This window comes from Cervus elaphus, chromosome 5 (assembly GCF_910594005.1).
Source record: "Cervus elaphus chromosome 5, mCerEla1.1, whole genome shotgun sequence".
NCBI lineage: Eukaryota > Metazoa > Chordata > Mammalia > Artiodactyla > Cervidae > Cervus > Cervus elaphus.
The window spans coordinates 128,925,991-128,939,422 of NC_057819.1; the positions used below are offsets into that span (position 1 = coordinate 128,925,991).

The 13,432-nt window shown below is 50.0% G+C and overlaps 1 protein-coding gene across 1 annotated transcript; it reads right to left on the minus strand.

The window, feature by feature from the left end:
* Positions 1 to 1,194: 1,194 nt before the first annotated feature.
* LOC122693491 (translation machinery-associated protein 7-like) lies at positions 1,195 to 1,491 on the minus strand. The gene has a single exon (XM_043900978.1). The coding sequence runs from the start codon at positions 1,468 to 1,470 to the stop codon at positions 1,276 to 1,278; it is 195 nt and encodes a 64-aa protein (XP_043756913.1). The 5' UTR covers positions 1,471 to 1,491; the 3' UTR covers positions 1,195 to 1,275.
* Between the last annotated feature and the right edge of the window lie 11,941 nt (positions 1,492 to 13,432).

Sequence of the window (13,432 nt, forward strand, 5' to 3'; positions counted from 1 at the left end):
GCAGGGCTGTATGAGGGGGTACCTCGGCCCTGATACATCACACTGCCAGGCCCCTGGAAGGGGCTCCACGAATTGCTTGTTCAAGAAACTCTACATGGAGATCACAGCACCTGCCTCTGAGTGTTTTCTGAGGATTAAGTTAAATAACACATGTTCGAGTGTTTGGCTGAGGGTGGGTGAGAGCCCATTGCTCACCATGGATCCTATAAACACCTCCATGGGATGTCCATACAGTGAATGCTACTCAGCACCAAAACAGAACAAACTATGGCACGTGACACTGTGTGGATATGTCTTTTTCTAAAAGGGAATTTATTGCATTCATTTTTTTTTTTTCTTAATTGGAGTTTGGTTGATTTACTATATTGTGCTTCAGGTATATAGCAAAGTGGTTCAGTTTTATATGTATATACTTGGACATATGTATATTTAGATTCCTTCCCATTATAGGTTATTACAAGATATTGAATGTAGTTCTCTGTGCTATACAGTAAGTCCTTTTTAAAACCTATTATACAAACAGTGATGTGTGTCTGCTAATCCCATACTCCTAACTTACCCCTCCTCGCCTTTCCCCTTGGGAACCGTGACCGTGTCTCCATATTGCTGAGTCTGTTTCTGTTTTGTAAGTTCGCTCATACCATTTTTTATATTCCACATATCAGTGATATCATATGATATTTGTCTTTCTCTGACTTACTTCATTTGTATGACAATCTCTAGATCATCCATGTTGCTGCAAATAACATTATTTAATTCTCTTTTTATGGCTGAGTAATATTCCATTCAACTCCATATATATATACATATATACATACATATATATACATATATATATAATGTATACATGTATACACAGATACACACGCATACACCACATCTTCTTTATGCATAGATTCATTTTTTTAAAACTTTTTATTTTGTACTGGGGTATAGCCAGTTAATAATGTTTTGACAGTTTCAGGTGAACCGCCAAAGGACTCAGCCATACACATGGATGTATCCACTCTCCCCCAACTCCCCTCCCATCCAGGTTGCCACATAACATTGAACAGAGTTCCATGTGCTACACAGTAGGTTCTTGTTGGTTATGCATGGATTCATCTTTTTTTTTCTTTTTTTTTTTAAACAAACGTTTATTCTTAAATGTACAATAGGTTCCAAGACAACACTTCATTCTAGCTATAGGCGGCAACAGATATCACGGCAGGGAATCCAGGTGTTTAAACAGGAATGGAACTAAGGGTCATCATTGCCTTAGGCACAAGGAACAGCTTACTTTTTGCCAGATTTCTTAATTCCACCAGTGGCCAGGGGGCCTTTCCCCGCGGCCTTTGCTTTTAGCTCCTCGAGGTTCTTCTGCTCCTCCTTCTGCTTCTGCTTGAATGCCTTATCTTCCTCGTCCACTTCCTTGGCTTGCTTCTTGGGCTGCTTCAGGGGCTTCTTCTTGCCACCTTTGCGGCCCAACATGGCGCCTGCCGCCCCTTCCCCAGACCCTGCCACCGGAAGCGGATGGATTCATCTTAAATGAGGTTTACTAAGTGAAAGAAACCAGACTCAAAGGTGACTCTATGATGCTGTAAATGGCTGAGCTGTTGGGAAAGAAGAGAGAGCAGTGGTGGCCAGGGGCTGGGAAAGGGAGGACAGGATGATGCAAAGGACTCAAGGAACTTTTCGAGGTGATGGAGCTGTCCTGCATCTCGAATGTGATGGCCCGATGAGTGCATGCATTTGTTAAAACTTCCAGAGCCATCACTTTTTAAGAGGGTCAATGTTACCATATGGAAATCATACCTTAATTAAAGGAAATGAAACCAAAAAACCCTACAGACCCTGAAATGATGGGAAAACCCAAAGAGCCTCTCTGGCCTTTGGAGAGGTTGTGTGGTTGGCTGGGTCCTGGTTTGTCTCATTGCTTTCTGCTTGGACGCCATGGGAGGCACAGGCATTTCCTGTGGATGAGGAGGAGGCCAGGACTCTGCCTCAGCTGTAACACTCCCCTGGGGAAATGTAGCCAAAGCAGAAAATTCACACCTGGATGCCTGAGTGTTGGCTAATGGGGACCCAATGGTTCATGTCCAGGAAATAACTAATGACATGAGGCTCATCAGGTTAAGAAGGCCAGAGCCCTCGAGGGAGGTGGGGGAGCACGGTGGATGACATGGTTAATGTGGAGTGCGTGGTGGGGGTGCGCTCCCTGCCTGATGGATGCTTCAGTCAAGTGGCAAACTCACGGGCGTAAAATCTCCTCTTGCGATGGGTCAGTTTCAGTTCCGGCAGGCGACAAAGGTCCTGTTAGTGCCTCCATCATTAAGCAATATAGACACAGGTAATTTGCTTCACTCTTTGGAGGCGAAGTTAAATGACTCATCATTATCTTATTAATGCAATCACAGGCTGAAAATGCAGCCTGCTTGGCATTTCGCCTCGGCAGCACTTTCTGGAGAGGTCAGATGTTTATGGCCTCTCCGGCTCACTTCCTTGACAGTTTCTTTCTCTTCCCAAAAGCTCACGCTTTGTTCCTCTGCCTTCCTGGGTCACTGGGCAGACGCTTCCTTGGGATGACATTCTATAGCTGTGCATGTCAGGGCTTGGAGAAGGGGTGCGTTCAGTTGCAAGTAACAACATCCAGCTGAAAGTGACTTAAAACGGAAGGTCTTCTTTTTTCCTTACACAAGACACTGCAGGTGAGTGTTCTGGGGTTACTTCAGCTTCACAGTCATGTCAGGGCTCTGGGAGGCCTCTCTGAGTTTTTCTCAGTCTTTCCGTTTCATCAAAATATGGCGATAGCAGCTCCAAACTTTTCCTGCTCATCTATCCACATGTAAAGGTCACAAGAAGGAGTAGCAAGTAAGGGCTTTTTTTGCCTCTTTCTGTCTTTCTGTCTCTTTGCCTCCCTCCATTCCCTTTAAAAGAGAAGGCAGAACCATTTTTCCCAGAGATCCCCAGATTTTCTCATTGACTGGGACGAGTCATGCATTGATGTCCGAGCTGTAAGGAAGTGGGGAAGTGCTTCCCTGGTGATTTCAGCATCTACAGCAGGAGGCAGGTTTTTCAGGAGGAGGATGCAAGGATGGCTTTGGGGCAGATGGTGGACAGTTACCACCAAGAGCTTCAGCACGTTGCCTCAGAACATCATCTAAGCAGTGGCTGGCGGGGGTCCATGTCTGCCCCCAGAGCCCATTCTCTGAGTCCTTAAGCCCAACTATGGGGTCTTCCTCTGGGTGATGCAGGGGTCTATGAAGAGCAAGAAAGAGCATACCCCCACCCTGTCCCTGACTTTGGAGCCCAAAAATCTACTGTAAGAGAATGTTGTTCGTATAGTGAAAAAAACAAAACAGACCTCAACACGCTTAGACACCAATGTTCCCAATAAGCCCAACCTCACAGAAACTCCCAGAGTACTAATATCTTTTAAATTTCCAATGATCAGGGTGCCAGATGTCTGATACTAGGGGCTTTCTCTTTTCAGGAGGAAAATGCCCCAAGTTCAACCACTTTTTAAAAATGTATTTATTTTTAAATAAACTGGAGGGGCTACTCTCTAGTTGAGCTGCTCGGGCTTCTCTTGCTGTGGAGCAGACTCTAGGCACATGGGCTTCAGCGGTCGCGGCGTGCGGGCTCATGAGCTGCGGGTCCCGGGCTCTAGAGCACAGACTCAGTAGTTGTGGCACATGGCCTTAGCTGCTCCGTGGCATGTGAGGTCTTCCTGGATCAGGACCGAACCCACGTCTCCCGCATTAGCAGGCGGATGCTTCACCACTGTGACCCACGGGAAGCCCACCACGACCTCTGAGTGCATCCTCTCTCTGCTGGGCCTGAAGCCCCGTGTCCTTCCTTGGTCTGGTTTCTGGCCTCTTGCAGCGAACCAGTCTCCCTTCCCTGCCCTCCTCACTCCGTTGATTTGGAAGGCTAAAAACACACAAAACGAAACAAAACATGTGAAACCAGAGACACGACACTTTCACACTGTGTGACATCAGAAGCTCTGGGTGGGGGGCCCAAATGTCATTTCTCTCCTGCTCAGTCGCTAAGTCGTGTCTGACTCTTTGCAACCCCGTGGACTGCAGCATGCCAGGCTTCCCTGTCCTTCACTATTTCCCAGAGCTTGCTCAAACTCATATCCGTTGAGTCGGTGAGGCCATCCAACCATCTCATCCTCTGTCGTCCCCTTCTCCTTTTGCCTTCAATATTCCCCAGCATCAGGGTCTTTTCCAGTGAGTCGGTTCTTCACATCAGATGGCCAAAGGATTGGAGCTTCAGCTTCAGCAACATCAGTCCTTCCAGTGCATACTCAGCGTTGGTTTCCATAGGTTATCAAATCTCAAAAGATATAGGCGGGCAGGGCAGTAGTCTGCATCCAGAGGGTGGCCCCTTCTGCGTTTTCTGATCTGGCCTCTCCGACAGACAAAATTGCTGAAAGAAGCGTGATAGCCCCCCTGTGTGAGTGTGAGAGCCCGCCTTGGACAGCAGGCCTGGCTTCTGCTACTCTTCTGGCTCGGCCCCCTTGTCAACCTGGCCTCTCACCTGCTGGGGTGCTGCCTCTGGCTTCTGGCACCCACCACGGCCATCAGGTTGACCGTCAATCCTAGCACTGAGGGACCCCCAGCAGCCAGAGCAGCCCCCGTAGGAGCACAGACAGCCAAGCTGTTTAGCCAAGCAGCAGGCAAGTCCTTGGAGCTGAGCGCCTTGGGTCCCCTCCCTAAGAGCGCCCAGCCACTGTGCTTTTATGATTCTGTCTTCGCTTCTCTCTGCTCTTTTCCGATTGCTTTGGTTCCTATAAGCTATGCCTGATTTGGAAGGTAAAAAGCAAGAAACAAAACTTGCGAAACCAGAAACATTAATTTTTCACGCTATACAACATCAGAAGCTCCGGACTGGGGGCCTAAAGTGCTTCTCTCCCTTCTCTTAGGGAATGAAGCCCTGGGGCTTCCTTTAAGATTCAGAGGGCTTTTCCTTGCATGTTTCCGGCCTCTGACTCCCCATCAGATGAAACAGCCAAGGGGATGATTAGCCAAAGCGAGGAGGTGCCTCACTGGGAGGGTATGATGCTCAGGGATGACTGATCCTTGAGGCATGAGCGTGACGGAGCTTTCAGCAGCTTTGAGGAAGGAAAGAAGAACAGATGGGACAAGATGGGAAGTTAGGAAAAGGAGGGAAAAGGAACAGATTGTTTATGTCGTATTTAAGTTCTTCAGACACCTCCAAAGAAAGCACTTCTGCTCCCTACCCCGGTGACGGCAGAGAGACAAAGAGGGGTTAAGTAACTTTCCAGAAGTCCACAGCTGGCAGGAGCCAGAGCCGGAGGATCTGAAGCCGCCGGCATGTCCCTACCGCGGCCTGGGATCCAGGCAGGCAGTGTGGCCCCGTAGTCTGGGCCAGGCGAGGAGGGCTGGGTCGCCACTGTGTCTCAGCCTCCCTCCCACGGCAGGCCTCCGTTTTCCCAACTGTGCAGAACTGGCCTGAACTGGTTTCCGACTGCCAGTCTCAGGGGGAGGGGGCTCCTCCCTGCTCCGCGGGGGCCACGCGGGGACGTGGCTTCTCACTGGGAATGGAGGGGGCACTGGATTCTTCTGGTCACATGACGCAGGGCCGTCAGCCTGGGGGACCGAGGCTGGCTGCACCCACCGGGCGGGCTGCAGGCGTGCATAGGAAGGCGTTGGCCAGCCGTCCAGGGAGTGGGGCCTGCACCCATTCCCCGGGTTCCAGCTTCTTGCTCTTCTTTCTTTGCACGGGCTTCTCATGCCCCTCCTCTCCCCACACTGCTCACCCCAAGGAAACAGTGGGCTGCTCACGGCGGAGCGTGGAGTGAGTGCCTCTGTCTCACACAGTCTGGCTGCGTTATGTCCAGAGAGGGTCGGACCTCTAAGAAGAGTGACCACGGCTCAGACTCAGTTCCTCCTTCATCTCCCATCTGGAAGAAAGAGAGAGAGGAGACATTAGAAGTCCTAGGGAAACTCTAGTCCTGCTTAGAAAGATGAGTGTTCATGTGACAGAGATGGTCACATGACTTGTCCCAGCCTCAGCTTTCTGTCCACCCCCTCGAAAACACACACACACACACACACATGCTGCCTATGAGTCATCCTTGCGAAGCCTCCCCTCTGCATGGAGGAGGCTGTCGGGCTGCCAGAAATTCCATCACTGAGTCATCTCGTACTGCAGGGACCTTGTCATGATGCTCTGGCTTCCACGCTAAAGGAGAAAGAATAATAACAATAACTCACATGTTGCGACTGCTGCTTTGAGGCGAGACATATGGATTTACATGGATAACCTCATGTAATTGTCCCAACTCCCTTACCAGGGTGGTTCTATTGTTATTTAGCCCTATTTTACAGATGAGAAAGGTGAGGAAGGGCCTGACATCCCAGCTCCAGCAAGGAGCGAAGACATGGCGTGAGCCCTGGTCTCCTGGTTCCCATTGTCTGGCTTTGCTCACAATGCCCATTTGCTTCTTTGAAAGCCAGAGTTGCCAACACTCAAAGCAGATTCTCTACTTTCAGGCTGGAACATCACCCAGGGCGATGGAGCTTTTGTTGGCACTGGAACACACGCAACAGAAAATAGAGTGCACCGAATGGATTCGATCTTGCCTGAGCCTCAGTCTCGAGGTTTCGGGATGCACCTTTGGGGAAGATCAAAGCTGGCCCCGAGGCTCCCTCTGCCCTGACTGTCTTCACCCCCTCCTTGATGAGCCGTGCAGTGTCAGGGTTTGACTTGGCTCCACAGAGCCAATTTTAAAAAGGCATCTCACTCACAGCTATTCAGATTTCAGAAATAAATGCTCTGCACCGCTGATCAGAATGCCCGGAGTCAACAGAGCTGGTGACAACTTAAGAAATGCACCCGATACTTAAGGCTTTCATCTTAATTATACATGTTCAAATCATAGACAGATTTTCTCCTTCTGGTCCTGAATATCAGAGCTGCCAAATCCAATTGAATCATCTTCTTTTAAATGCATTTTGCGGTATGCGTTTCGCCGTTTTCCCAATTTCCATTGTAAACGAGCACCAGAATTGTGCTGAGGGCCCTTTTCTTACAGGCTGCATTATTCAACCAGCAAATGAAGAAAGGAAAATGCTGATTGCAATGAATTAAAAAAAACAGTCCTGGGCGTCCTCCCGGGTTTGGCTAGGACTGACCGTGGCCAGGTCCAGGGACGACCATCTTTGTTGCAGGGTTTCTGTCTCTTTACCCCAGGCAGAGACAGCTGGAAGGCGGGTTTGTGCCTTCTGGGGGGAAGCACCCACTCTGAATGGGCTGGGCGGAAGGACTGCCATGGACGTCGGCAGGCCTGTTGTCACAGCACCACCATTGTCATCAACAGATGCCACGGGCTTTAATTTCTGCGGTACTCTGGCTCAGACGGACTAGGAGATGCACCATTCCCCGGGAAGGATTTGACTGTCACGAGCACTGCAGATAGCCAGTGTCCTTGTCCACCAACTGATGCCCCTGGGTCTGCCTTCCCAGGAATCAGGGGAGGTGAGGTGAGGGGCTCCCCGACTTAAGGTGACAGCAGCTGGCGGGAACCCAGTGCCTGGAATTCTACTGAGGTCTGCCTTCCATGTCTTTGCTTCTTGCCCTCTTCTTGCTCAGGCAGGCATGCCCTCTGTATTAGCACACAGCCTGGTTCTTTGTGCCTACATCATACCTCCGTGTTCTCCTTTCTGACCAGTTTCATGCTTGTTAATTTCGCTTCAAGCCCAAAGTCCTTCGGGGTATCAGAGGAGGGATCGTTGGACCCATTTCACAGAAGAGAAGAATGTGCCTCTAGCTCAGACTGGGCTCTGGAGCTGAGTTGTCTGCAGCTGGATCCCAAGCATGGGCAAGTTATTTAACATCTCAGGGGGTCACGAGCATGGAGCCCTTGTAATAGGATGAGTGCCCTTGTAAAGGGGCTTCCCTGGCCGCTCAGCAGTAAAGAATCCACCTGTGATGCAGAAGATGAAGGAAACCTGGGTATGATCCCTGGGTTGAGAAGATCCCCTGGGGAAGGTCATGGCAACCCACTCCAGTATTCTTGCCTGGAGTATCCCATGGACAGAGAAGCCTGGCGGGCTTCAGTCCATGGGGTCTCAAAGAGTCGGACACAACTGACGCATGACCCTTGTACAAACAGACCCAAGATGGCTGTGTTGCCCTCTTTCCACCATGCATGGACCCAGCGAGAATTCAGCCACCTACAGCCTGGAAGACAGTCTTCATCGGAACCTGATCACCTTGACACCTGATCTCAGACTTTTGGACTCCAGAACCATGAGAAATAAATGTATGCTGTTTGTAAGCCACCCAGTCCATGGCACTTTGTTATGGCAGCCTGAGTCAACTAAAACAGTCAGTGAACATCCTTCATATGCTATGCTGTATAATCCACAATTTTTTTTCTTTTTGGTTTGAGTCAAGGGTACCCACTTTACAGCTGAGAAAAGTGAGGCTCTGAGACATTCATGGACTTGGAAGTCACATGGTATGTAGCAGAAGCAGGAATCTGAAGAACCAGTTCTGACTAGTTCCATATTTAACCTCTACAGGGCAGTATATAGAGTTATACAGTTTAACTCTAGCAAAAGTTAAACTGGTTCAAACCTCCTAAGTTTGAGCTTCTTCTAAACGGCCTCTGCACTGTCATCCTCTCTCCATCTCCTCAGCTAAGGAAATTCCAGCCAGGGCTCAGGGTTTTAAACACTGGCACGAGGATCTCTTTGCATTTGTATTTTTAAATTTTACAAGTAGTTCTGGATGTCCTGGGGTGGGAGGTCTGTTGCTCAGAAGGGGTAATTGAGCCCAGGATTGCAGTTCTTTTGAGGGATCTGTGACTTCCATCTTTCACCCTGATGGAACCATCCAGAGCCTTGCACACGGCCGGGTCTCAATGTGCCCGTCAAAGGATCCTAGTCACAGCTGCCCGGACGACTGAGGGAACCCTCTGAAATGCCCTCAATCCTGCCCCAGAAGCAGCAGGCAAGGCCAGCTACATAATTTGTAGAGCCTAGTTCAAAATCAAAATGCAGGGCTTCCCAGCGCCTCAGTGGTTAAGAATCCACCTGCCAATGCAAGAGATTTGAGTTTGATCCCTGGTCTGGGAAGATCCCACATGCCAAGAAGCAGCTCAGCCTGTGAGCTGTAACTATTGAACCTGTGCTCTAAAGCCCGGGAGCTGAAACTACTGAAGCCCACGGGCCCTGGAGCCCATGCTCAGCAACAGGGGAAGCCACCACGATAAGAAGTCTGTGCACAACTAGAGAGCAGCCCACACAGCCACGAAGACCCAGCACAGCCAAGATGATAAGTGACTAAAATAAAAATAAAATAAAAATGCGGGGCTCCTTGCTCTAAGAGCAGAAGAAAAGCTTTTCCTTCCTATCAGAATATTTTTTGTCACTTGAACTGTGGTGCTGGAGAAGACTCCTGAGAGTCCCTTGGATTGCAAGGAGATCCAACCAGTCCATCCTAAAGGAAATCAGTCCTGAATGTTCATTGGAAGGACTGATGCTGAAGCTGAAACTCCAATACTTTGGCCACTTGATGTGAAGAACTGACTCATTGGGAAAGACCCAGATGCTGGGAAAGACTGAAGGCAGGAGGAGAAGGGGATGACAGAGGATGAGATGGTTTGATGGCATCACTGACTCAATGCACATGAATTTGAGCAAGCTCTGGGAGTTGGTGATGGACAGGGAGGCCTGGCATGCTGCAGTCCATGGGTCACAAAGAGTCAGACACAACGGAGCGACTGAACTGATGTATAGTGTTGCACTTCCTTGGTGTGGAAATACTTGTGGGGTGAGAGCTGACACAGGCTTGGGGCTGACCCCACAGTTTGGAGCATGGGGTGCACACATGGGCCCTGGCCCCCGGCCACCCAGGCTCCCTCCAAGGATGGGAGGGGATGAGAGAGTGGATGACTGAAGATCACCCCCGGGGAAGTGGGGAGGCCAAGGAGGCCCCTCCCCTGAGCCCACTCCGTCGTCCCATTGAACTTCACTGACAAATGGTAAGTTCCAAGATAGAAGGATTAAGGATTTTAAGATGGGTGCTTCCTAGCATGGACTGCACTGGTCACACACCCATGAAGCTGGTCTTGACAGCGAGTCTTGGAGCTCGTGTGCTTCTGCAGGTGCAAACATGTTAACCCTCCTCCCCGGTCACTCACTGGCAGTTGGCATTTCTCTGCCTGGGCAAGATTCCCTGGATGACGCCCACTGGCTCACTGCCCAGGAGATTCAGTCTCTGGTCTGCTGGAGGTGCAGCTATCTCCAGGCAACACTCCCGCCCGCCTCCCCCCACACAATGTGTCCCTCCCCGCTCCCTGGTTCTGCCCACGTCTGGGCCTCCTTCAGCTGGAGCATCAGCTGCCGAAGCAGTGGGGACCGGCTGGTTCTACATCCCATTTGTGTTGTGTGGGGTGCGGGTGGGGGGAATGAGTGATGAAGGTGCTAATAAGACGGACTGCTAATTAACTGTGGCAAGCTGTATAGCTTTACTGGTTTAATGCTGAAAGGAAAAGGCATTTATGGCTTTCTTCCTTCCACCAGCCCTCCTATACAATTATTTCATCTGCTGCAGAAAATGCACAGATCACTGATAATTGTTAAATCTGATCATCATAGGCCTGCAAGCTCCAGGCAGCCTGCTCAGCACATTCCTGGCTCCCGACCTGCACCATCAAGTTCAGGGAGCAGATGGCAGGCAAAGGGGAGGGTGACGACCCCTGTTCCTCAGGGGATGGGAGAAGACCAGACCCATTCCCACGATGTACCTCCTGTCCTGACTCCTGCTTCCCTGTGCAAAATACTATTTAATCTCCCCAGGTCCTTTGTGTGTGTATTTGTTGTTTTTTTTGTTCAGTTGCTAAGCTGTGCCCGACTCTTTGCGACCCCTGGACTGCAGCATGCAGTGGAGGCAGGCATGCAGTGGAGGCAGGCTGTCCTCCACTATCTCCCTGAGTTTGCTCAAACTCAAGTCCACTGAGTTGGTGATGCCATCCAACCATCAAACTCTGTTGCTCTCTTCTCCTCCTGCCTTCAATCTTTCCCAGCATCAGGGTCTTTTCCAATGAAAAAGACCAGGTCTTCACATCAGCTGGCCAAAGGACTGGAGCTTCAGCATCAGTCCTTCCAATGAATATTTAGGGTTGATTTCCTTTAGGATGGACTGGTTTGATCTCCTTGCTGTCCTTAACAGAGGCCAGCGAAAGCTGTCACTGTGGGAGAGGGTGCCTGCCAGATGTGGCTATTGTGAAGCTGCAGCCCTGCAGGTAGAGAGCAGGGGAGAAACAAGCCTGCTTTCTCTCTTCCTGTCTCCCATCTCCAGCCAGGGCTCCTCTTGGCTGAAGCCAGCAGGCACCTGAGGACAGCTCCTGGCGTCCGAGTTGGGCGGAGCAAGTGGAGAACTGATGTGGAGGTTGATGGAATTGGATCAGAGATTATAGATGCTTTCTCAGTGAATGGTCAGGGGCCTCAGAAATGGATGGGGTGACTCAAAGAAGACTCCAGACTATGAGAGTCTCTATTTGGTGCCTGGGCAGACAGATACAGGGTGGATGGAGCTCAGGGTTGTCTTAACCTGCACCTGTCAAACTGTACCGTAAATATTCATACAAATCCCCTCCCCCCACCCAGGGATCTTGTTAAAATGAAGATTTTGACTCAGCAGGTTGGAAGTGGGGTGTATTTTTTTCTAAGAAGATCCCAGGTAATGCCTCTACAGCTGGTCTTGGACGGCACATTGACTAGCCAGCCTAGCCAGTGCAGGCCTTCCCCTGTGATCACGTGTCCCTCACAGGGGCTGGGTGGTCAGACCGTCCTGGTCATCCATTTCCATCTGTCCTGTCCTCCCTTGCCCTTTGTCCATCTGTTTATCATTTTGGAATGCCTCTGAAAGTCCTCTGTCTCCCTCCACCTCATGAGAGGATAGATAAAAGCATTACTTACCATCTGGCCAGAAATCAACTCCTGTAAGACAGCCTGACCTGGGGTAACTGACGAAGAGAAAACTTAAATTGGCTCCAATTAACACAAACAAATTGGTTCGACATCCTTGCAATTATCAGTTTTCCCTTCTCACCCTGAATCTGCGGTTCATTTCTCAACTTGTCAAAGAAATGCCCAGAAGGGGGTTTTAAAAGGTTGGTGGCCCCCGCTAGTGTTGGTGGGCTCTGGGGGTCCATGGCTCCCAGTTCCTTTGCAGTGCAGGGTCTGGGGTAGGTAGGGAGTGGCCACTTCCTGGGCCTTTGCCACGTGCTGGACTCCATGCGATCAGGGACACAGTGACACGGTTACTGGCCCCACCCGCTCTCTGCGGAGGCACTAGTTGCCCATTTCTGAGGAGGAGGAAACGGAAACTTGGCTGGGAGTTCTGGCAAAGCTAGACTTGGTTTTGCGACTGGTTCCAAAATCAATGGGTTTTGTTCACTCACACATATGGCTTCCAAGTAGGACCAAGAGTAGGGAGAGAGGGATGAGGCAGCGCCTTTGGGTGCTAGATTTAAGGGGGGGCTTCCCTGGTGGCTTAGCTGGTGAAGAATCTGCCTGCAATATGGGAGACCTAGGTTTGATCCCTGGGTCGGGAAGATCCCCTGGAGAAGGGAAAGGCTAGCCACTCCAGTATTCTGGCCTGGAGAATTCCATGGAGTGTAGTCCATGGGGTCACAAAGAGTCGGACACGACTGAGTGACTTTCACTTCACTTTAAGGGGGGGAGGTCAAAACTCGGTCTTACCAAGACAGATGATATATCTATACCTATGTGTGTGTGTGCTAAGTCGCTTCAGTCGTGTCCAACTCTGCGACCCCATGGACTGTAGCCTGCCAGGCTCCTCTGTTCAGGGGATTCTCCAGGCAAGAATACTGGAGTGGGTTGCCATTTCCTTCTCCAAGGAATCTTCCCGACCCAGGGATTGAACCCATAGTTCTTATGTTTCCTGTCTTGGCGGATGGGTTCTTTACCACTAGCACCACTGGGAAGCCCTATATCTATATCTATGTCTATATATTCATCTATTGACCACCCTGCAAGGAACATGGAGGCTTAGATCTCCAACCAGAGATCATACCCTCCCCTCCTGCAGTGGAAGTGTGGATTCTTAACCACTGGACCGCCAGGGAAGTCCCAAGATGCATAATATTTTAAACAATAAAAATTAATGCAAAATATTCATGATGAAAAAATCATCCACATTTCAAATAAGAACAGGATCTAGTAGGGCTGGGATGAGGGACAGCAGAGTGAGGCCTGGATTTAACGTTTGTGTGTTTTGTTCACTGTGGATTTTCAGATCAGGCCCATTCTACACAGGTGTGGAATCGGATTCTCCTTGTTTCAGCACCTGTAAATGAAGACACAAAGGCTTTCCTCCAAGGTGTGCAAAGAACACGGCCCCAAAGAGCAGGTCCTAAAAAACTCTCCCTTTCTTTCCTTTCCTC